The sequence below is a fragment of the Triturus cristatus genome, chromosome 3_1 (genome assembly GCF_964204655.1).
Source record: "Triturus cristatus chromosome 3_1, aTriCri1.1, whole genome shotgun sequence".
NCBI classification, from domain to species: domain Eukaryota; kingdom Metazoa; phylum Chordata; class Amphibia; order Caudata; family Salamandridae; genus Triturus; species Triturus cristatus.
This window is the reverse complement of record NC_140583.1, coordinates 429,038,256-429,062,662: the sequence shown is the minus strand read 5'-3', so window position 1 is coordinate 429,062,662 and position 24,407 is coordinate 429,038,256. Positions and strand designations below refer to the sequence as shown.

Here is a 24,407-nt window from a genome sequence, read left to right as displayed (position 1 = left end):
TTGCAGCACCGGGCTTGATGTGTGCTCCTCCTCTCCAACACGGGAATCTATGCACTGCCGGCTCTAGCCTTAGTACGAGGCAGAAGACACCACACCTCCTCCGCAGGCCCGTACAGGATCTCTTCAGGCCGGTGCGCACTTCGCTTAGTTGATGGGCACGGCCGGCACCATGTTGAGTTCCCAAGTGCTGCTTCTGGGTTTCATTTCTCCATGGCATTCGGGGTCGTCCGCCCACTTCACCTTCTCTTCACCTGAACGGATTATGACGGATCAAACAAGCATTTGCATTGCAATAGGTCTCGCATTTGCAAGAGTTTAAGCTATTGGCATTGTAAATGACAATGCCTTTTATTTATGTTTTAAAAACCAACACGTAAATAAAAGGCATTGCCATTTACAATGCCAATAGCTCAAACTCTCACAACTGTGAGACCTATTGTCTGGGTTGTCTACCCGGCTGATGTCCTTCCGTAGGGTCGGTTTTGGGCTCCTTGTGCCTGGGTGTCTGTCGGTGCTTGCCTGATCTGTCTGTTGGGGGTCCTCCCCGTCTGGTTGGTCCTGGTGCTCTGTGGGGTTTCCCGAATTCTCCTGTTCCCGTGGGTGTCCCTTCCGGTAGGGCATTTGACTGCAGATCTAGGTGTCTCTGGTTCGGTTCCGGGTGTTCCCTGACTCTAGGGATGGCTCCCCTTCCGCCCTGTCTGCCCGTGTGGCTGGTGGTCTTTGTGTTCTCGTCTCCCCTTCCCTGGTGTTGGCGTCCTCTCCACCTGTGGGGCGTGCTTGGTCGGTTGTTCCGTTTTTTGGCAGTTTCTCGTCTGCCTTCTATTGGCCGTTTCCTGGCTTGGTTTTGCCCCTGCCTCGCGGGGGCTTCTTGGGGCTCTTGCCTCGGTCACTCTCTGCCTGTGTCCCGGGCTTTTCCTGCCTTCTTGTCCGGGCTCCCAGCTTCGTGCCTGGGCTTGTTGGCCTGGCCGGGATGTTTGTCCTGTTGGTGGGGCTGGCCTGGGTGCTTCCCGATTCTGCTCCTGCGGATTGTGGTTTCATATCCTGCCACGGATTTTTTGTTGCCCCTTGGGGTTTTTTTACTCACGCTATGCTTGTGGTTGTCCGGGGCTGCTGGTTTTCCCGGTTCTCTTCCCCGGTTGGGGCCGACGCTCCCTGTGCGGATTGGATCCTGTTCTTCTTTGTCCCTGGTGGGGGTACTGGGTCCTTCCGGCTCGTGTTTTCTCCCTGTGGATTTGGCCATTCTCTGGCTCGTTCCGCCCAGCTCTTCTGTCTTTCTCGCCTTTGGTGGCTTGCTGCCTGTGGCCTTGCCCCTATGTTTGCTCCTGTCTCTGTTGGATCTCCGTTTGTCGGCTGGGGCGGTCCTGGGTGTTGGTATGTGTACCTGTGGACTAGTGGACTCCTATGGTCATGAGTTTGTGTCCCGGGGTTGGTTGGTTATGCCTTCTGGGTGCTCGCCTCGGCGGCTCCTTTGTTGCGTGTGGACTGTTGCTGGGGCATTTTGCTTGTCCTCTGCGCTGGGCTGTCTTGCTCGTTCGTTTTGCATTCCCCTTCCTTCCGGGTCCGTGGTGCTTTCTTGTGCATGGGTCCCCTGGTGGGTGTTCACCTTCCTGTTTGGGGCTTGGCCTTGGTCCTCTTCGGTGGCCTTGATGACGGGGGCGCTTTGCTGTGGTTTCCAGTGGCCCCCGGTGTCTGTTTTGCCTTGCACCTGCATGGGCTCTCTCGTTGCTGTCACGCTCCCTCCGGGGATCCTTTGGGTGGCTGTGGTCCGTGTCCCTCCTACCTCTCCTTGCTGGTGGAGCTTGGGTGCCCTTCTTTTTGTTGTTCGGGTGGGGTGCTGGTTTCCTTTTCTGTGCCTCCGTCCGTTCTTGCGGCTCCTGCCGGTCTGGGTTCCCTTTGGTTCCTTTTGCTTCTGCCCCTGATTGCCGCCGGATCTGGTGGCTTTTGTTTTCTTCTCCCCTCCGGTCTTTGGTTTGGGGGTGGTTCGTCTCTCTCGCTGTTGGTGGTCCACCGTGCGTGTGGATGGGCTTCGGTCGGCCTGGGTCTCTTGCTTCTGTGGCCTTTTTTGTTGGGTCTCTGTGGTGTGGTTGCCCTCTGTTTCTTCGATTCCTGTGGGGCTCCGGTGGCTCTTGGGCTGTTTGGGTTTTTGCTCCCCTCTTGCTTTGGGCTGGACATTGGGCGGTCTTGGGGTTTTGGACCGGCTTGCTGCTTTCTGTTTGGTGCCAGTTTTCTGTAGTTTTTGGTTCCATGCAGTCTGGTTCCGTGCCTTCTCTGTCCTCCTTCGGCCTTTGGTTGGGTGGATTTTCTGGCGGCACTTCTTGTCTGGGGGGGGTCCGGGGTTTTCGGCCCTTCCGGTGTTTTTCTGTCCCGGGCTGGTTCTTTCTGCTCGTGGTTGCCTCTCTCTTGGGTGTTTTTTTTCCCACTCGTTTGGTCTGTAGGGTTTGCCCTCTCTCGGGGGTTTCCCTTCTGGTCCATTGGTTTCTTGTGAGTTTCCATGAAGCCGCTTGGCTTTGGTATATGCTCACTTTGTTAGTCATGTGGCGAGGAAGACTAACGAGGAGGTAATGTCCCGATTACTTACCGGTAATCTTCATTACTCCGAGTATAGTCTTCCTCGCCACATGAGTTCCCATCCCTCCCTCCCTGTCTGGCTATCGGCTTCATGTTTATGCTTGGTAGTTTCAGGCTGATGGGTTGGGCTGGCCCGCCACTTATAGAGGTCATGGGTGTACTGGGTCGGCCATATTGGTAAGGGATGGGAGGCATGGGAGGCTGACTTTTTTTGCTTTGGAGGGTTCTGGTGTGGAGCTGAAGCTCACTTTGTTAGTCATGTGGCGAGGAAGACTATACTCGGAGTAATGAAGATTACCGGTAAGTAATCGGGGCATTTCTAGGCACGGAGAGATTAAGTGGTTTGCACAGGATGCTTGAGCATCCTGCTGAGATTCCGATTGGCCCGCAGCCGGACATTGATTGATTGCCTCCAGGGTGATTGGGTGGATGGCTGCGAAACGACCGGGGCAGTGATTGGAAGGGGTCTAGTGATGTCAGAGGTTAGTCGAGATGGAAGAAGAGGGTGGGGAGTTTGTCTAACGGAATGAAGGGGTGTGGCGGGGCAGCAGGTTCTTAATTGTCTGGAAGTTTCACATTACACAGGAAACGTTGCATGCTATACAGCCCCGGACACATTTTAAACCACAAGTGCCAGTGCTGATTTATGCAGCTAGTCCCTGCACGCATTGTCGGCTCGGCACCTGAAACATTCTTGGAACGATGCAATTGGAAAGCAAGCCTATGTTCATTGGCAACATTTACAAAGCATGTTCACCGTAACACCGCGCAGCCCTTTATATATAGGATGGTTCATTTTGCACGAGGCAATTAGCACTTAATACACAAAAGTCTCTCTCCTACATTTTAGCAGACCCACCACTTATCCTCTCCTTCCCTATACTTTGAAACTCCCTTCTCATAAGAGTCTCGTTCCGTGTTTGTTCTTTAGCTATGACTCGAAGAGGAGGACGGAGGAGGAGGAGGACTGCACAGATCTGGAGGGGAAATTCGATCTTTGCTGTGGATAACATGACAAGCGTGTTCAGCCGAAAACAAACAGACGAATAATAATTTATCCAAGAGCAACCACAATCACAACAAGAGTTACCAATAGTTGTAGTTTAAAGGATGCACACTGAGTGCGCTGCGCTAGCCGATAACAATTGTCCGACCCGCGGTGGCCCAAGGTACGAGGATGACCGAGGTGGCATAGAAGAATTGAGGCAGCGCCCGAGAGATCAAAATGGTGCTGGCCGCGACTCGTTGCTAGCTGGGGTGGCTGGCTGACAAAGAGAGTGGAGAAGGACGGAGGGACTGACTGGCTCCCTCGTGAAGGGTCCCCCGCCATGTTGACAAACTGCGGGGGCACCCGATGACCCAAGGAAGCTGTGCTGGAACTGGCGCCCCGGCGGGGATGCTTGGTGCAGTTTACGCTGCCCCGGCATGACAGGGAGGAAATTGATCTAATTTCGGGCCGGCTTGAAGCTCGGTCGGGGCACGAGCAAAAGGAAGCGAACGGCAGTGGCGGACGCTGCGACTGCAGGCTTTACTGTAACGAAGCCCGGCGGGAGGCGCCGCCTGTGAGCCTACGCCGGTGGGAGGCCCCGAGGCAGACTCCAGGCACTGGACACACACACAGGAGATGGGCACCGGCCTGCAACAGGGGCCTGCTCGTGTGCCAATACTGACCGGGCTGTGCCGGTGCCCCAGCGCTAGAACACAGAACCGGTAAGGGCGCCTGCAGCTACCGCCTCAACGAAGCTGGGGCTGGGGCTGGAGACTGTTGTGCTGGGGCTGAGAGTCCACAAGCGAGAACACTCACCGGATGGAGAGGTGGTCCGATGGGGGGCGCCGGGAATAGTCGCGATCTCACGGAGTGCGCGCACATGAAGTGAAAGCTAAGAGGGGACGCCATGCGCGTGCACATGGCCTGTCCGTGCGCACACATGGTTTGCCTCCCTTGGCTACAAAAACCCACAACAATAGTCTCGCCAAGGTGAAGCAGCGCATGCGCTTCGCCAGGCGAGACCTAAAAAGGGGGTTATTTGGCGACGGATAGCGGAGCGCACTCATTGTGCTGCTATCCTCGCCGGCTGTAAGCCACACTCCCGCAAAGCACTTTCTTGAGTAAAGTTCTGATTTCATGCCAAATTTGGTGAAATTTCATTTTGTGTATTTTCGGTAACAGAAAGCATTGATTTCTATGTGAGTTAAAATCACAAATGGTGCTTTTTTTACTCCCCTCATCAAACGTTCAACTTTTACATATTTACATGAAATTCAAAATATCAAGAGGAAGCTAAACATGGTAAATGACTACCGAGTGGTGTGCAGATCCGTAAAATTGAGTAAGATTTATTAGAAAATCAAACCGTTATTGATTCCCCCTTCAATTTTGGCCCCTCCCATGTTAGGTGTGCATGGAACCCGAGAATCTTTCACTGGACTTAACTTATTGGCAGCCTGCCAAATTGTATGCAAGTTCATTAAACCGCACTAAAGTCATTAGCACAAGAAAACGTTTCTGCCCAACCTTTTAACTATGCCCCTACTGGATCTGCACAAAACTCGCCACACCCCACATAAAATGAAATATGCTAAATGTCTGCCAAACCTCTTGTGATTCATGAAATGATGCCTCAGTCATTAGCAAATTAACACATTTTGATGCCCCGTTTAACTGTGCCTCCTTGATGAATCTTTATCAATTAGAAAATATCATGAATAAGCTACCCACGCTAAGTATGTGAAAATTCATCAAACATTGTTAAAGCCATAGGCAAATCAAGCACCTTTTCACTGTGAAAATAGGTCTAATTGTTTAACATTTTCCAGCCCACAATGGAAGTACTGACCTAATCATAACTAGACACTGGCTATCAGCTGCGGCCCGTGTAGGCAAGATCAGTGGGGCAGGGTGGGGGGGATTTCGCAGACGACCACAAGGGAAAATGTATTATTTATTTAATTTCCCCTCATGGTCGTCTGTTGCAATGCCCACGCACCCCCGCCCACCCCACCCAGCCCCACCGCTCTTAACTGCACGCGCTGCTGGCTAACGGCAGTTTGTAATATATGCAAGAATACAGATTTGGTAATGGAAATGTGGGTACAATTTAGCTGCACTTTCCATTGCAAATGCATGTTTTGGTTTTCTTGGAGCTTCAATGTCATAGGACAAATCTGCACAAAATTACATAGCAAGATTCGGAATGCCAAGATCTCTGCAGGTCCATACAGGAGGAAAAGGTTTAGGGGATGCAAGAAGAGGATTGCTTCAGCTCCCATTGGAAATTGCATTCTCTGCTACAACCTGACCCATTGAGAGGATTTACACCAGACTTGGCATGAAGGTAGAACTTCACTCATATACCGTCTTGTCGGAGGGGCGGTCGGAAATGAAAGCTAGGAGGCCGTATAGGTTGAGTAATGGTGATAGAGGTTTTATTTTCAAGTTTAGTATAGGATGACGGGTAATATGAAACGGTTGATGCACCGTGTGAGTCTCAAGTTCAAGGTACTAGTGTCGACAGTATGGAAAGGTTGATTCGCTGACCAAGAGCAGGGATCTTCCGCCTTCTACATTGTTGGGTCTTCCCTCTTGGTGGTGGTTCCCCAGGATGCTCTAAAGAGAAGAAGAGAAACAAAGTGGTACCCTTCACCCTTCCCAGTGAAAATAGTGCTTTACAGAAGACAACGACGGTGTGGTAAGTGAAGGATGGGGTGTGAAGGGTTTAGAGGGAGGGGGTCGTAGGTATTAAAGTAAAGAAATCTAGTCTTCTCAGATCAACACGAGGGGATATGAGCCGGATCTCAGCTGTTTGTCCCTATCAACATAAAAGTATGTGCCCTCTCCTATGACCTTAGTCCCTCTAAGGTACAGTGGGAAGTCTAGGCCCGGTATAAACAAAAGGAATAAACAAGGAAACGCAAAGGAAATAAAGAGAACAACAAGAAAAACAAGCATTGGCATAGCCAATAGGTCTCGCCTTTGGGACCTTATAAGTGTTTAGCCATGCAACAGTTGCATAACTAAACACTTATAAGGTCCCAAAAGCAAGACCTATTTGGCTATGCCAATGCTTGTTTTAACTGCTGCAATCTATTGAAGCCTCACGGAGAATATCAAAGCGGCCTTGGGGCCGTGAAAGTGGTCGCGATCAAACATCAAAGCGGCCGTGCGGCCGCGAAAGTGAAAGTAATCGCAGTGAAGCGCGACGCGCGCGCCCGCGCACTTGCACTGTAGCTCTAGGCTGGCCTGGTAGCACTTTTTGGCGCCCTCACAAAATGTCTCGCCAGACCAGCGCATGCGCTGGGTCAGGCGAGACCTAAAAACAACACAGGACTGTTCTGCAGCTAGCAGACGTCCGCCCCGCCTCCAACAACTGTTCTGCTCCTCCCACCGAGTTCCCCATCTCTGTTGACTCACTGCCAATGCCGTAACTCTCCTGAGTTACGGCGGCAAACTCGCATCTCCCGGGGGTATCCACCAGTATTCGCTCCACGTCTCCGGTTCTCTCGCTGTAGCGACGTCATCCGTCCTCGTGGACCCCGTCTCCAGCTTTCCGGACTCTCTCTGCCTCCAGGGTTCCTCTCGCTCTTCCTCCTTAGCATCTTCAAATGCACCGTCTCCCTCCTCGTCTGCTTCCGCCTTTCTCTCTCCCTCTCGCGAGAGGTTCCTTTTCCACTCCTCTATCGGCGCTGATTGGTCCTTCCCATAGGTGATCTCCGCATCATGCTGTAGAGGTGAGGGTGTTAGGAAATCGTTAACCCTCTGGGTGCCGGACCCTTTTTCCTCCACATGAAAGGACCGAACCCCCGGGAAGGCGATACTGGACTCCCCACCGGGCTCTTTCTGACACGTCTGTTTGTGGTTTTGGTGTAAATAAGTAGTAGTGTTTGAAAAAGGTGTCTGGTGAGCATTCAACAATTTAGAGATATCTTGGGCATTCATTTTACAAACGTAAAACTTGTAAATTCTGTCAAACATTGACATTTGACCGACTGATGAAGGGCTTGAAATATTTTTGTTCCCATCACCTTGGAATTCACAAATTTGCCTAAACTCAAGAGTTATGTTGACCAGTTGTAGGGCAAGAAGGGTGAAGACAGGTAGCAAGACGGAGAAAAATGTTCAATAAAAAATTAGGGAAATAATTTGGGGGACAATAAACTTGCAAATGGAAAACAAATCAAGAACACCTGGCCACCTTTTTGATTTCGCTAAGAAGCACCATTCTCCCGAATTTGTTAGTTTTAATGAATTAAAAAAAAGTGGATTAATTCATGAGGACTGTGGCTGGGTGAATGGCCAGGTAGGAAACATTGGTGGTTGAGCACATGGGATGGCCATACATAGCTCATGGCAGAGAAGTCAATATTCCGAATATTCTATTTAATGTCCTTGCTCTATTGAAGCACTTAAACATAACCAGATAACGATTACTAGTTATTACACTGAAAAATTCTCTTGAAATATTATATATCTAAGGATATGAATACAGCATTATGCTATAAATATTCCCATCTCCATCACATCCGAAATATATAAGTTATAAGGGTATAGCTTCATGCTCTTGAATGTGATTCACTGACGTCATCTGTGACATATTTACATGTTTTATTCTTACAGACTGGTTACTCAAAATGTACAAATATTTATGAAAACTGCTTGGAGCATCATACGCCACTAGGTATGTGTTGTTTCTTATTTCTGTTGACATATAGTGAAGTTTGGAAGGATATGTGCAATGATAAGGGTGGTGCTGCCTGTCCCAATGTCACCCAGTGTGCATCTGCCATGTAGGGCCTGGTTTATAGCATAGCTAAGGAAAATATGATGGGGCTTGTATTGTAAATATTCCTATCACATGGTTGTGTCTTATACATGCACCAAGATACAAGTACTCAACCGTGTTGGCCTAGCAGATAACACATTGTGAAAGAGATGCCAAATCAACACTACTTACCCACATCTTATAGAAACACTTTTCCTAAATTTGCACTGAGTGAAGACTGTCATCGGGCACACAAATTCTGCCTCAAGCCAGCATAAACTTTAATGGGGCAAATAGTGCCAGGAATAATGCAAATAGTGTCAAACATGGAAGACTATAAGGGAGCAAAATTCCAAACACAGACCTTCTGGTTGCCATGTGGAGGGATCACCCAAAGCACAGATGTTGAAGAACTCAAAGAAGCAACGACAGGCAATCGTGCCGCAATACAGGGTGTATCCACTGCTGAGGAAAAATGAAAAACACCCGTGCCCTAAGCAGTATAACTGTTTTCTGAGAGAGCATAGCTGGGAAGTCAAAATGACAGGAAGGGCAGTGAAGTTTTGAATTCTGAACTGTAGCTCACAGTGGACGACATCTGAAAAGCAGACCCATAGCTATTTGGAGTTGTGCAGTAAAAGTCAGAGAAATGGAAATGTGGGGCACAATTGCACACAGGGAGAAACCTACATCCAATATGTCCAGAATCAAGCACAACTTTGAAAAGGTTTCAGTAACATGCCGAACAGGATCAGAACCTTCTCTGAAGCCTCAAAGTCAGTCAGAGACCTGGATCACATCTTGGTCTATGGAGGACAAGGTGGAGTGTTTGCGGGTATGCTGAGCAGACTGCAGTGACTCAATCTAAGCCTATGTTTATACTCACACCTCTTGCAAAGGGAATCCAGACATTAATATCCAGGCAACATCCTACATCTCATATGAACACCAAGTGCAATGAAAAATACAAGAAAGGATATTAGAACTGTTTAAATAGGCGCTGCTTTGAAGGCACATTACTTGTTCATGTACTTGAAAACAACCTACATTAGTCGTGCAGTCTGGCCATGACTAATAAACAATGTGGCTGGTCAGCAGTGCTAGGAACATCTACTGCCTCGGAGGAGAGAGGAGTGAAATCACACTAGGTGGTATCCTGAATACTGAGAAACAATATGATGGACACCGGGTATATTGCCAAAAAGAGGGTATAACCCTCTCCTGGGACAGCATGGATTGCTATTAAAAGCTCACTTGTACAAAGTACTAAAATTGGAATGATGCATATATGTGTTGGACACTTCAAGTTGTTGTTTATGTTCTACGTATGTCGTGTTTAAGTAAATGAGAGAAGTTCATATATTTATGTTTTATTTTCTGTGATGTGCTGTGTTCAAAGCAGTTATGACTAGTAATAAAAATCCACGGATGTATACACATTGATTAAAGCATTGTGCTTCTGATTAAATAATAGTCTGGACTGATGGCGCGTGGGGGTCCTCTTTTTCGATACAAGAGCTCCCTTAGAACACAACACAGCATTCCTCACCTGTAACACGGGGTAAGGAAGTCAGAGAATAGAGGTCCCTACGTAAATGTACTGTTCCTTACAGAACCCCAGTTAAAAAGGGCAGTCTGGGCAAGGTAGACACTGAAGAGAAAAGCAGGGAAATAGAGGGTGAGAATCAGTATGAAGAACTGGGGGATGACGCTTTTTTATGTCCAACACACCTACAGCGTCAAAAACCATGTCATACGATTAAAGAACAGATAGTAGCACCAATAGTTGATCAATTAGACTATCTGATTGTAAATCAGCATTTGTTACTGGCACACATGAAACAGAACAGGTTCGTAGCATGGTGCATGCACAAAGCAATATTAGGAGTCCAGGAAAAAGAAGGTAAAACTAAAATGAGAGGATAAGAATCTGTCTATGTCTAAGCTCATGCAACATAGCATTCACCTGGCCAGGAAGCTGGTGGGTATGGTACGGTATGATTTGACAAGGTTGCATTGCTGCCGAAGCACCCCGGTTGTACACTCTAGAGAGAGGGTAGGCTAATTTCGGTTCTCGCAGCCAGATTTTCAAAGAGCATATACTAGAGGGAACAGGAAAAAGGGAACTGGCAATAGCTGACAAATTCATAATGTGTGGGGAATATATACTTAATGCATTGGCTGTGCGGACGCATGCAGTGTACGCTTTGGCACATCATCATACCCTTGCCAACACTGTAGGCTTTCCCAACACAAATGTTATCAATTGTCTGTATGTAGGATATGTATGTGCGGTGACATAGAAACATGCTGGACAGATTTCCCCTCAAGTGTCATCCTTGTTTGTTTTGTGCAACAGGGCCATGTCAAGTGATACAGCATGCAGGTGCTACATAAATCATGTGATCAGTAAAATCACCAGCATGAAAGCAAAATGTTGAAATACTCTGGAAATCATGTGCCTCCTTGATTAGCCTATTATGTGCAGTTTTCGTTTGAGCCTCAGTGCCTTCATTGTCATAATCATACCCCAACGTTGTGGAGGTTCAATGACAATACATTGATGCGGCACACCCGCCTTTTGTTGTACATCATGTCTGCAACACTCTCATGCAGACAAGTGACACTCTCATCAGGAAGCCCAAAGACAAGCTCAATGTGCTTTAAATATTGTTGTGTGCTTTGTTGTACAGTATTTCTGAAAGTAGTTGGTAGCCAATGGTGTGATAGGTATGTGACACCCACCTTACATCTAATTCCATACATATGTTACACCCTACTGATGAGCAGTTCACAGTAACAGTCTACATTAGATAACAGGATTCTTGTCAATTACCTGTATCCATCTCTGTTGCTCTCTGTTCATTTGATGAATCCAGCTGCAGAGACAAGTCATTCAAAGCATCACATAAATATTAAAATACTGTGGTGCTTCACACCGATTACTTATAGAGGCCAGAGTCACATAGTTTTAAGAGCACCCATATGGATGGTACTGTCACAAAGAAAAACGGTTGTAACCTTTTATAAACCATTATGCCGGATAATGAAATAATGTTCACCTCCCTGAAGAGATTCATGGCAAACAACAAAAATACTTTACACAGAATCATGTGACAGTGGGATATATTATTAGCAAAGCCCCAATACATTTTCAGGCAACGTTGCCACACTGGAAATTGAGAAATATCCAAGGAAGCTTGTAATAGGCAGTATGAAGAGCTTGTACGCCCATCAGTTCTATGTTAGGGTGTCATCTCAGTCTTCCAATGAACGCTGCAATAGTTAAAAGCACTTCAACAGTCATGTTCCATTATTCTGTATACTACTTGAAGAAATTCACAGTAGAACTTTTGCAGACTTTAATGCTTGCATAACAAACAGGAAACTTGAAATACAAGGCTGGTAGAGAGTTCAAGCTGGCCAGAAGCACTCCTCCGTCCCTTGTACTCCGTGCCCCTCCATCTCTACGAGAAATGTGGACACTCAGAAGAAAAAGAGGGGGCCCCATTTTTGACTTGGAGTCCCTCAGTCCCAATAAATACAAAGGTTTCACCACCCATTTGAGTTAGGTTAATAGCGCTTCTTGGGCAAGGTCGATGTGGGAAATGTCCCTCTAAGCGATGTCCTTCAATTTGTAGTGGCCTTTGTTCAGCACCTTTCGATGGTGTATATTGTTCAGCACCTTTTGATGGTGTATATTGTTCAGCACCTTTCGATGGTGTACATTGTTCAGCACCTTTCGATGGTGTACATTGTTCAGCACCTTTCGATGGTGTACATTGTTCAGCACCTTTCGATGGTGTACATTGTTCAGCACCTTTCGATGGTGTACATTGTTCAGCACCTTTCGATGTAGTATATTGTTCAGCACCTTTCGATGGTGTACATTGTTCAGCACCTTTCGATGGTGTATATTGTTCAGCACCTTTCGATAGTGTATATTGTTCAGCACCTTTCGATGGTGTACATTGTTCAGCACCTTTCGATGGTGTATATTGTTCAGCACCTTTCGATGGTGTATATTGTTCAGCACCTTTCGATGGTGTACATTGTTCAGCACCTTTCGATGGTGTATATTGTTCAGCACCTTTCGATGGTGTATATTAGCTCGAAGTTGACTGGATATTTAGGTAGCCTTTTGTTTACTTTTATAAAATAAAGATTTAGAAACGTTCTTGACAAATACATAATACATTTTTTTACTTTCACTAAAAATTGCATATACCTTCTAAAGTTATGCTCATTTGTTACTGTTGAGCGAGAAATGAATTTATATTTTAATACTTCAAAAGGCAAACTTAAACTATCATAAACCGGGGCTTCCCATGGACATATTAATTCAGTATAAAAGATACTCTACAGACTCTCTACCCTCCCCACTTGTTGTATACGCTCTTGAACCTTGCATGTAAACGAACCTTTCCATATTGTATGTGAAAGCTTGGACTGGGCTATATAAATACCAGTATATACGTACATACATACATTCATTGCAGTGGCGTAACACAGGCCGCTGCATCCTCTGCGGTGTGGGGGGCCCCCAAGCTCCAGGGGGCCCCCTCAGCACATAAGTTTGGTCGGAGAGCTCCAGATTTAGTCGGGAGGGAGCCCCTCACCGTACCTTGCAGGGGGCCCCCTCAAGTTTTGTTACGCCAGTGATTCATTAGTATTATAAACTGGGGTTCAGAAAAACCATAAAGGAAAAGGACACACAACAATGGGAGACTGAATCATTACACATATCTTCAAACCATGCAAACAGTTATTAGAAATGTAATTGGATCTAATAAAGTTTGCTCGATGGCCATCACATATTTGCATCTACCTCTGAAAAATAGTGGAAGGCCTCGCCCTGATCTACAGATACGTTATTGGGAAGCCATGAGCCAAAGGGTTAATGGTGTTATTTTGTGGGATCTCGCCATAAATAGACCCGCTATTTCCCAAAACAAGAAGATAACCATGCTTACATTCTGCCATGTCAAGGTCTTTAAAAAGGAAGTCTATGGGAATTAACACTGGGTTTCAGAATAGCTTCAGACCTTTGGCTCATTCTGTCATCAATAAACCACGCGATCTTTCTCTGGACAGCAATAGGTCATCTAATACTAAAGCAAACGTTTGTAAAATATCAACATATAAGGTAGTACGTATGTGATAAAACACAAAATCCCGAATGGTTTGAGCAGAATCAAAAGCAAACTACTTTCTATGGCTCTTTGTTCTTTGTTTATGCACCTTATGATCTGATTTTTCAGCGACAAGCGCAATGGCATGCAGAAAAATGAAAATGTGAAATTAGATTTGACTGTTTCGTTTAAGCATTCACTTTGGTGTTAAACATTTAATAGTATATACTATTGCCATTTCAAAATAAACGTAATTTTCGGACAATGACAAATTGCAATTCTATATTACATATTTATGATATAATTACGACGAAAGTGAATATATGGGTCAAGTCTGAAAATAAATTTGCAGTGTCCTAGATGTGAAGAATCTGTTACTGACAATTTCCACACATTGTAGCATGTCCAGCACTTAGTTCTGAGTACATATCTCCAAAAAGAGATATAATTCAGGGGAAAGCAACACCCCCAGCTGCTGTATTTTCCTAATCTTTGCTGGAAATGGGGTATTCAGTCAGAAGATTCGTCATGTCAACAAGTAGTTCAAATGTGCTACCCCAACATGTGAAATTTGGTGTCAAGATTTGTCACAATGTTATTTAGGGCAGAACATAAAAACAGAGAACAGAACAGGAAGTGCAGATTCATAGAAGTATGGTGCTGAGCACATGTACATGTTGAATTCTGTTATATCCGAGTGCCATCCCATCGTTCTCAACATCATACAATAAATGAAATTAAGCTAATGGAGAGTAACAGCTACTGTTATGATGCCAAAAGAAAGTTCAGGTTCTGTGTTTTCTGTACATAAGAAATCTGAATTTTTGATCAATAACGCCAATGGCAGTCTGCATGGGGACAGGAAAGGGGATTGCCAGATTGCTGGAGGGCCTCATTCTACCTGCCCTGTTACTACGCAAGGTAATACCATACCCGGTAAACTGATATTGCTGGGTGAGTATTCCCTGGCGCAGTAGTACCCCCATTCCGTGTTCTGCACTTCGGACTGGAGGTAAGGTGATGGCACTGTATGTTATACTCCTGCATGAGTGGCAAGAGGTGCAGTATGCAGTATTTTTCTTGCACACGTTGTGGCAGGCTTTTCCTGGTAAAATGAAGCTGGAGCGGGAGAAGAGCAGTGTTACCTCTCGGGTGGAAACTCCTCCTCGCGCTGGAGCGGGATTGGTGGACCAGTTGGAATGAGGGCCGAGGTGGTTTCCAGCTCATGTGGTGTGGGAGCACTAGCCGTGGGATTCAGTAACTTTCAGGCGTGGGAAATGTTGCTGGGCGTGGTCGCTATTGTTATTGACTGGGGAGGCAGGGGCGATATGTGTGGGTGATGGGGACACTGGAATGGACGGGGCAGGGGGTGGAAAGTATGTGATTAGGTAGAATTTATACTTCGTATATTAATGTAATAAGATGATTTCTTTAGTAGTGTCCACTATACAAGTTTTATACCAATATGTTCTTATATTTTGTATGGGCCTCCCTGTAATAACTATTTTCTACACAGATTGAGGGCAATGCACGCAGCATGTTTTCAGCGCCTCTGCTCTTAAAAACTGCCGGCAAGTTAGTAAGGAAAACATTACCAAACACAAAGTGTACCTAGCAGACAATTCAGTGTTTGGTCAATTTCCCAGCTTTGGTGATTGCAGTGAAGCATAGGGTCTGTGCGCGTTGCATATGTGCCCCCTCAATGGTAATACCCAGAATTCCAAACACTGCTCAGTGTATTGTTTTATTCATTTAGGATACGAGGTAGAATTATACCTGTTGCAAAAACTGGTCACAATTGGTTGCGACTGGAATTCCGTACCAATCCATTGATTCATATGGTACCCACTTGCAATCTGTAAGGTACCCCTACAACACAACCCCTTCCAAATTGTGATTCGGTAGCCATACAGAATCCCATTTTAGGAGTTGGTAGAAGTTTTGCAGACTTCCTAAATGAGATTCATACATAACAAAATACCTAATTTGTAGTTGCAAATGCTTCCATTTTGAAAATTGGAGAATCTGTGACTGCAAAACAGGTTAATACTTGTGTCCCTTAAAGTGCATGCAAAATATCTGGATTTACAGGGGGAGCAATGTATGTTCAAGGCTTAATTCTATGTATAATGAGATGTATTTAGTGAAAGGATAGTAGCTGCACACTGTTTATAAAGTGAAATAATAGGTTTTTCTAAGCCTTTTGTAATGGCGTTTAGCATATGTAAAAAACAACCCAGAACCAGGTCTGATTGTGGGGCTTCCTTACATCCAGTTCAATGGAAGGAGAGGTTAATTCAATGTCTCTATTATATCAACATATGTAAGGGGGCCAATCTGCTAGAGATAAATAAATCTGCCAGAGCAGAAGAGCTGAGATATTCCTCTTGAAATAGCACTGTGCCAATCTCCAGACATTGCTCCAATCACAACCATTTACAACATAGCGCCCGCCTCAGGAAACTTAGGTGGGCCCTCACAACAGATATACTATCTTTTTATCCTTTTAGCTCGATATACCCCAAACTGTTCCTAAATCAATATATTTATTTTGTATATAAACAAGACCAACTGTAGTGTACTCCAATGTGCAATTAATGTGAGCGACTTTCATATTTTATATTGTCTATCCTCACAGGTGACGGTGCTGCAAACTCTCATAAGAGAGAACATGACGAATCCATGGGGATGTCTACAGGCAAATCTGCTCTGTTCGATGACCCTTGTTACATAAATACGCAAGCACTTCCGAAAACTGCCTGTCCTCCCAAACGAGCCGTGTGTAAACAGTTCTGTGGGAGTCCTCAACATAAAACAGGTATGCTACTTATAGGATACAACGTGCAAGCTTCATAACGTGACACAATTCCTTACATATCTTTGAATGCACTGTAAGAAAACACAGCCGAAGCATGAATGTCCTGAATCTAGTAGCGGTACCTTACTGCTTCTCACTGGCACACGTGGAGACCGTTCTGAAAATGCAGTACTTGTGTGTCTATAATTCCCGTAAATGAAGCATTTATGGGCAGTGCTGATTTGACCGTAGAGGTTTTCGTCGTTATCTGTGACAAACTATTGCTATATGAAAAATGCCTCACAACAGGGCCGTAGTTGTCATTAGTACAGCGGCACTATGGCCCTGGGGCATAAGGGGCCCACTGTACTCCAAGTATGGCTGCCTGTTACTACCCAGATAGAACATGGGGCCCATTTGTCATATCGAGCCCTTGTTGGGTCTCAACTGAGACATGCGCGGTCCCCCAGACCTATTGTTCTTAAAAAAAAATCTATAAAGGGCTGCGAGCCCACACGTGTCTTACTATTGGCTGGCTTCCTCGTCACGCTCATTTCCTTTGTTTTCATTTGTCAGTGTTGGCAGGTGGTTTCATTGTGCCGGTCGTTTCAGTGTGCTTTGGGAGGATTTTGGTTTCACATAGTTAGATTTGGCACACTCGTACACACACAAAAACCAGAGGTAGGAATTAATTAAAGTCTATGATTATTAATATTGTGACATTTTGTTTTCAATAGATAGGGTGAATGTAATACTTGAAGCTGTTCGTCTGTGGGGTTCACACTGAGTGCATTTGCATTGTGTGTAGAGAACTGGGAGGGTCTGAACTCTGCACATGGAGGCAACGCCAGCTCTTGACTTGTTGTAACGTCCATTACTCTAGAATAAGATTGTGTCAGGTCACTTGTATCACGATCCTATTCTTGAGCAGACAACCCATCTTTTATAGAAAACTTTTCTTTAAAAAAGTCGGATTTATCGGGCCGGACTGAGCACGTTTGGATATACTGGGATGACAACTACTATGATTACATGAGATATTGACATTTAGAAAAGACAGAGGACTATACTTGGAAGGAATTGATATACCGTAAATGGTTTATTTTGGAAAGGAAAAGTTTTCTATAAAAGATGGGTTGTCCGCTCAAGAATAGGATGATGATTCAAAGATTTTACAGATTAAAGCCCTGATGATGTCCTAGAGGAGGACGAAACGCGTTGGCTGTGTCATCATTATTCATTGCGAAACTGAATGACATTGATGGCATGACACTATACAAAATAAACAACAGAACATGAAGCAGATATCCTAAGGATCTTCTTTTTCCCTTTTAGACTTCAATATTTGATTGTTGAATCTATATATATATTTGACGCTCCTTCTTGAGTATTGAAATATTTAGGTGTTATTGTGGTTTTGACGGTGGGCCACGAGGAGTTGAGCATTCCCATTCAAGAATATTCTTTTGGTAATAGACTCTCCAGTGCACACAGGGTTTGACCCCCATCGTCGAACTTTGTTCTATCACTTGTATCACGAAAGTAAAGATTTCTCGAAATTATGTTGGTATGTTGCCTGACTTTTTTCATATCAGTACGAAGTTCGCATTAAATAAACAGGCATTGGCAACACTAATACGTCTCACCATTGTAAGATCTATTGGCTTTGTCAAGTTTTTTAACCATGATGCACAACAGTGCGTCTGCGGTACAACATGGCTGAAAGTAAAGAAAAAAGTGTTATGGCATGTCACATTTCTTTTTTACTTTCAGCCATGCTGCACAGCAGCCAGCGCTGCTGTACAACATGGCTAAAAAACATTGAGAAAGCCAAGAGAGCTAGCATAGGCAAAACCTATTGGCCTTGCAAATGGTTGTTTCTTATGGGGCCAATTTTGTTATAGGTATTAATACCATTGCATCATTGCTATGCCACAATGAGTGCTGCATATGGAGTGGCATGATGTGGTGTGAGGGAACCAATGTGAGGGGGGTGTGAGCCCTTCTCAAGCAACTACCACAATCTCTTTCAAGTGCTTAACCCTCTGGTAGCTAGGCAGAAAGCAGTCAGGCTTAACTAAGAGGCAATGTGTAAAGTATTTATGCAGCACTTGAACAGTAATATAGCGGAAACACAACTAAAGAAAGATTCCACACCAAATTTGAAAAATAGAGTAGGATTCAATAACTTTTTGACACCAGAATGGCAAAAATCCAATCAGTAGAACTAGCGATATGCAATTTTAAAGATTTAGGTAAAAATAGTGCCTAGAAGTAAAACACACCAACTGTCATTACCTGGTCATGCCAGACTGGGACGAAATCACAAGTTCAGGCAGAGCACGAAGGAGTGGGGGCCAGATACAGGGACCAGTTTAGGGCCGCTCAGAATTGTACCTTATGTCCTCGATGTAGGGCATTGCGCAGTGCAACTGAGGTTCCGAGGAGTGTTCCGGGGGTCTTGCTGCGAGTTGTGCCGCACTGCATTAGTTCAAATGTGGAGTTGCAAGGTCCACGATGAGTTGCTTAGTGCTGCGTCGCTCCTGATGAGGTGCTGCAAAGGCTGCAGCAGATTGCGCTGTGCTGTGTTGGCTCTGATGTGGACCGCAGTTGGGCTGGCAGACCACTTTTAATTCCTCTTCCCCAAGTCCAGGGCTTCAGGGTTTAAAGGTATTGGTGCCCTTGGAGTCACTCCGATGGTCATGTGTTCAAGGTGAAGGTCCAGTCCTCCTTCCTCAGGTAGCAGGGCTGCAGACCAGTGCTTCTTGCAAGCAGAGCCGCTTGGCAGCTAGGCAGCTCTTCTTGCAGTAAGGCAGGAGAGCAGCTGGACAGTCCTTCTTGCAACATAGGGGTCCTTCTTCTGAGTCTTCCCCAGGTTCAGAAGTGATCTGAAGAGTTGGGTCAGAGGGTCCAATATTTATACCTGGTGCCCACTTTAAAGTGAAAGAACCTTCTGGAGTTTTCCCCCTACAGAGATGTCTGGAATTTCATGCCTCTCTGCCCTGGTTCAAGTCTATCTGGGGGCACAATAGGCTAGTTTGAAGTCCTTGGCGAGTGTACTGGGACAGTGCCTTTTAAGTGCAGGTGTGGTTGGAGACAGCTCCGTCCCCTCATTAAACCAGGATGGCCCATCCTGCCAACACCTGCATCCTTTATTGTGATACTGTCTGCAAGGAATACGCAAATGCCAACTACACCTAGTCATGTGACCCAGGAACAGGCTCCAGGCACCAAATGGTTAGGACAAGAAAATGCCAACTTTGTAAAAGTGGAATTTTCAGAATCGAGACTGAAAATCCGACGTTGCAATTAAAGAGCGTTTTAAATTACAATGCCGCAGACACAAACATGACTTTCCTACCTGCTCCCAATCAAGAGTTATCAATGTAATGAGGTAACCCAATGTTATCCTATGGGAAGATAGGCTTGCAGTAGTGAAAAATGAATTTTAGAGTTTTTCACATCAGGACACACAAAACTTAAAAGCACATGTTCAACTTTTTAATTCAATAGACTTTAGTTTCGCCTCTAGGGCCATAAAAGTACACATAAAATACAATAGAAATATTATACCAACAATGATAAAATTCTACATAATTTATGATAAAACCTCTCCATAAAATAATGTTTTAAAGACCCATAGTAATATTAACTTAAAAGCTGTGCTAAGACTTCTAGGTGCAAACTGCAATCATAGGGGATTTCAACTCCATTATAAAGGAGATAAAAGCTCTCAAAGTAATATCTACAAGAAACTTGGCAAAATATAAGCTAGAATCCTACCTCAAGATACGGAGAGCAACTAAATGACTAAGCTGGCATAATTGTCTACAAACAGGGGCTAACCAGAGTCTGCGGGGTCCTGCATACGCAGGACATGCAAAAAAGACATGGGGTTTTTGTTGCGGCTTATTTAACACTCAGCTGCCATGCCATGGTTGGTGGGAATTTCAGGGGCCTCACATCTCACTAAAATGGGGGGTCATTTGTTTTATACTAGTACACAGACCTCCATAAGCCATGTTTTTAGGCATGTTATTATTAAGGACACGATTTAATGGAAAAATTAAGCCTTGGAAACGCCATGTGTAGTGATGGTTTCCTTGTGAATGTGTGTAGTCTTTGCATAATTTTGGAGAGAGGTGCATGAGGTATAACGTAAAGAAATGTTTTTATTTGAATTTAAGAGGGGCATGTTGGAGGAAAGGGTTATGGCCATTGCCACTGGAATTATGTGATTCTGCGAAAGTGGCACTCTTCACATAATCATGGATTTTATGCATTTGCCACATAGTCCATCATCTGCTACAGAATTTGCAGATTTTAGCATAAAAATTATTTCTAGCTCAAACGGATCAAAAGTTACTAAAAATACGGTGAACTGTTGTAGCAAAAGTCACTTTGCAAAGGTTGATGGTTAACCATATTGCTGTATTTTGGTTTTGCACTAGTACTAACGAGGTGAAATCAGAGTTAAAATGTGTAAAAACAGCAAAATAATTAACTGATACCATCACAAAACTTGCCACATTATGCCTCATAATTTGCATTTTCTTAGTGCATAATTAAGTAAATCCTGTCATTTAATTTAGTCGTCCCTTACCGCATAATTCCAGTGGCTCTGGTTACGGTGTGTTAAGTCCATTTATATAGCGCATACCCAACATTTGCAAGGTCTGGAACTACTTTCAGAATCTGGTCAGAGCCTTTCATGGCTCTGGGATTCTCGTTGCCCAGTCAAAATAGTGTATTTTCGATGCGTTTCGTATTCGTTAGATGTAAGTCACATTGGATTGTGGGTGGCACAGATAGAGTACAGTAACATATATTGTTTATTGATGGTATACATTGGATTGAGACTGCTAGGTTTGGTTAGGGATCTCTGTGGAGCATTATGTGCATGGGTGGGTGCGCCGAAGAATATTTTTGTTTTCTTCTGCTAGGCTGTATCGTTGTTCATTGCTCGGCATTAGGTGGATGTTATTTGGAACCATTCAATGTGTATCCTGGTGTGGGTATATGTGAATGGATGCCCAAATGAGGTGGCAAATTCTTAGCCAACAAGATTGCTTGGACCCAATTTGCGTGCACGACAATCCAAACACGTGTCTAATGTGTACTGTAAGAGGTTATTTAGTGTTGAGCACAATAGAGATCCGTTATTGCCTATTAAGATGTATCTGTTGTGTTCGCTCTTGGGCTATCCTGTTTAATATTTTATATTAATAGAGCGAATCCAGGGTCAAGCTTGCCTATAAAATCCAGGCATACTTTACAAGTTACACATTTGCCTGCAAATAACTGTAATGGAATTCAATTGGCAAATCACAAGCAAACATGTATTCCTAGCAATATGTATGTAGTTATGGACATTTTGACGGGAGACACCGTTTACAACGCAGTTATCACATCGCAGTTCCTTTACAACGCGGTCGTTACAACGACCGCATTGTTAGAATGCGATGCCTTTACAATGAAAGTCATTAGATCGAATTGCTGTAGGGGGCGCTCTAACATTAGGAATAGTATAATTTACTATTCCAACACCTTCCCTACTGTTGCACAGGCTGGAGTTGGAATAGTAAATTATACTATTCCTAAATCCAGCGCGCTCCCTACAGCAAGTCGATCTAATGACTTGCGTTGTAAAGGTATCATGTTCTAACAACGCGGTTGTTGTAACAACCACGTTGTAAAGGAACGCGATGTGATAGCATGCGTTGTAACATGCTATATTCCATTTTGACGCAACATATTTTAAATATTTTGGGCAACTTTATAATGTGAGCTTGGAAATGCATCACTTGTTAAAATGTGTGCAATAAAGTTGAAATATTGCCTTTTCTTGCTTCAAATGTAGAATTGAAAGAACCAGCTTATCCGAGTTTGACGAGCAGAGTTGTGACTCCGTGCGGTTTTCCGCATATAAAGCATCAGATGACCCACGAGGACTGGTTCCATGGGAAGTTATCTAGAAAGGCAGCAGAAAGCTACCTGCTGAAGGATGGGGATTTCCTGGTCAGAGAAAGTGCAACCTCACTATCCCAGTACGTGCTCAGTGGACTCCATGGTGGGCAGGCGAAGCACCTCCTACTGGTGGATCCTGAAGGCAAGGTAGGGCCTTATGATTGACATCTCTGCAAATGTTTCAATACTCAACTAGCCAGTATTCCAGAGGACATTCGTTGAACACTGTGCTGGAAAACAAGATCTATCTTTTTATACTAATGTGCTCGAAAGACAATATCAGAAATGCCTCAACGCCCAGGCTCTACTTTCCATTATTTTCACTCTTGAATTTAAATTGTTATCTCCTCAGGTCTAAAAAACATTTATAAATACTTTCCCTTCCCACTTCTAGCCCTTTAGACTGGCACAGGTAAAGGAACACTTTCATGCGATCCACAATAAGGCCTTTATTTAGCTAAGATAATGCAATTGATCTTCGATTATCAGCTTGTAGATGGATCATGCTGTCCTTAGAGTTGAGTTATTTACTAGGTTGCAACTTGATGCAGATAGGAATACTTGAAGTCGCACTTCTTGATCAACCATAAGTTCTTTGCATGTACTATCTCAAGTTAAGATCATTTTGAGTTTGGCAAAGAATAAGAATTGCAAGTTTTTTTTAATGTGACTAATCTTCCTTTGTAAATTCCTTGATTTAGTATTAAGATCACTCTTTCTTTAGCAGTAAATTATTTTATACAGATGCACTATGTGTAGATTATTCCACACTGAAACTAACAGAAGAATAAGCTAATCAATTTGTTTTCAAAACATGCCAGAATATCTGCCTCATACACTAAACCATCTTTACCTTCTTTTCAAGGTAAGGACAAAGGATCACGTGTTTGACAACATAGGACATCTTATACGCTATCATGTCGACAACAATTTGCCAATAGTTTCTTCGGGAAGTGAGTTATCTCTCAAACAGCCAGTACGGAAAAACAGCAGCACCCAAAGACCTAAAGAATGAACCATAACCGACAACGAATTGCAAACATTCCTAAATATTTGATTTCTACCGCCCTCTCTGCTGGATTTCAGAACGGACAGGCAGAGGCTGCATGGAGACCATTACTGTAAAGATTATGACATGAAACATGAAGGGGATAACTATTTCCATTCGTGAAAAAGACATTTTGACAAGTCACTTTGAAAATCACTGTGAACAGTGACATTTTAAAGCACAACAGGACACAAAAACGCAAATGCAGTTCAATGCACTGCTGACACAGTACTTCATGCCTTTGTTCATGAAACTAAAGTACTGGTAAAATTATTATTTATATTAAATTTCTTATTGAGTTTTAAACAAAACGTATGTAAGCCGAAAACTACATATTTGCCAAAATAAAGTATCAATTGAATACAGTTTAATGTAGTTTGCTTGATATGCAACAATGTTATTTCATTTTGCTTTTAATAGCACTTTAATTATGAACAATATGAAATGTATAAAAGACTAGTCAGAAGATAGAGATAGATTTTTGTAGTTCTTTGCTAGTATATTGGCAAAAGTAGTTTTGTTACAAAATAGCATAGCCATTTTTGTGGGATAATGTAATTTTCCACTTTAAATGACAAACGCATATCTATATATATATACACACACACATGTACAAATATATGTGCATATGTATAAATATATGTGCCTATATATATTTATATATGCATATATATATATATAAATATATATATAAAACATATATTTATATAAATTCCATTATGAGTTACAAATGCTGATGCATGTTATATTATTATATTTATATGCATTACATTATAGTAGTGCTAATACGATGCAGTAAGAATTGTGTGTGTATTTTTTTAAGTAGGTCATATATTTTCTGCAATTCAATATTAACTGTTTACAAAACAACCGTAGGACCGGTGAATGATTTAACTATATATTTTGAACAATAATAAAACTGTTTGAACTTTGCATTCTGCATAAAGTTATTGTCTCCAGAAAAAATATTTGTATGAGCCTTTATTATCCTGATGGTTTGTGTAAATCTAGTGGGCTATATTGCATGGCTTAAAATTGTGAACAGCCATGTCCTATGAGACGGCACCAGTTTCGGAACACTGCTGATGAGTACAGGACTCAATGATTAGCTACTCACATTTGTAGTGTTTTGCTTA

The 24,407-nt window shown here is 43.8% G+C and overlaps 1 protein-coding gene across 1 annotated transcript in view; it reads left to right on the top strand.

The window, feature by feature from the left end:
* The window catches only part of SHC4 (SHC adaptor protein 4), a 316,130-nt gene extending 292,494 nt beyond the window's left edge, over positions 1-23,636 (top strand). Inside the window, exons 9-12 of the mRNA XM_085644213.1 lie at positions 8,183-8,243; positions 16,098-16,277; positions 22,117-22,370; positions 23,089-23,636. Coding sequence (XP_085500339.1) covers positions 8,183-8,243; positions 16,098-16,277; positions 22,117-22,370; positions 23,089-23,238 — 645 coding nt within the window. The 3' untranslated portion in view covers positions 23,239-23,636. The remainder of the gene's footprint in view (positions 1-8,182; positions 8,244-16,097; positions 16,278-22,116; positions 22,371-23,088) is intronic.
* Positions 23,637-24,407: the final 771 nt, after the last annotated feature.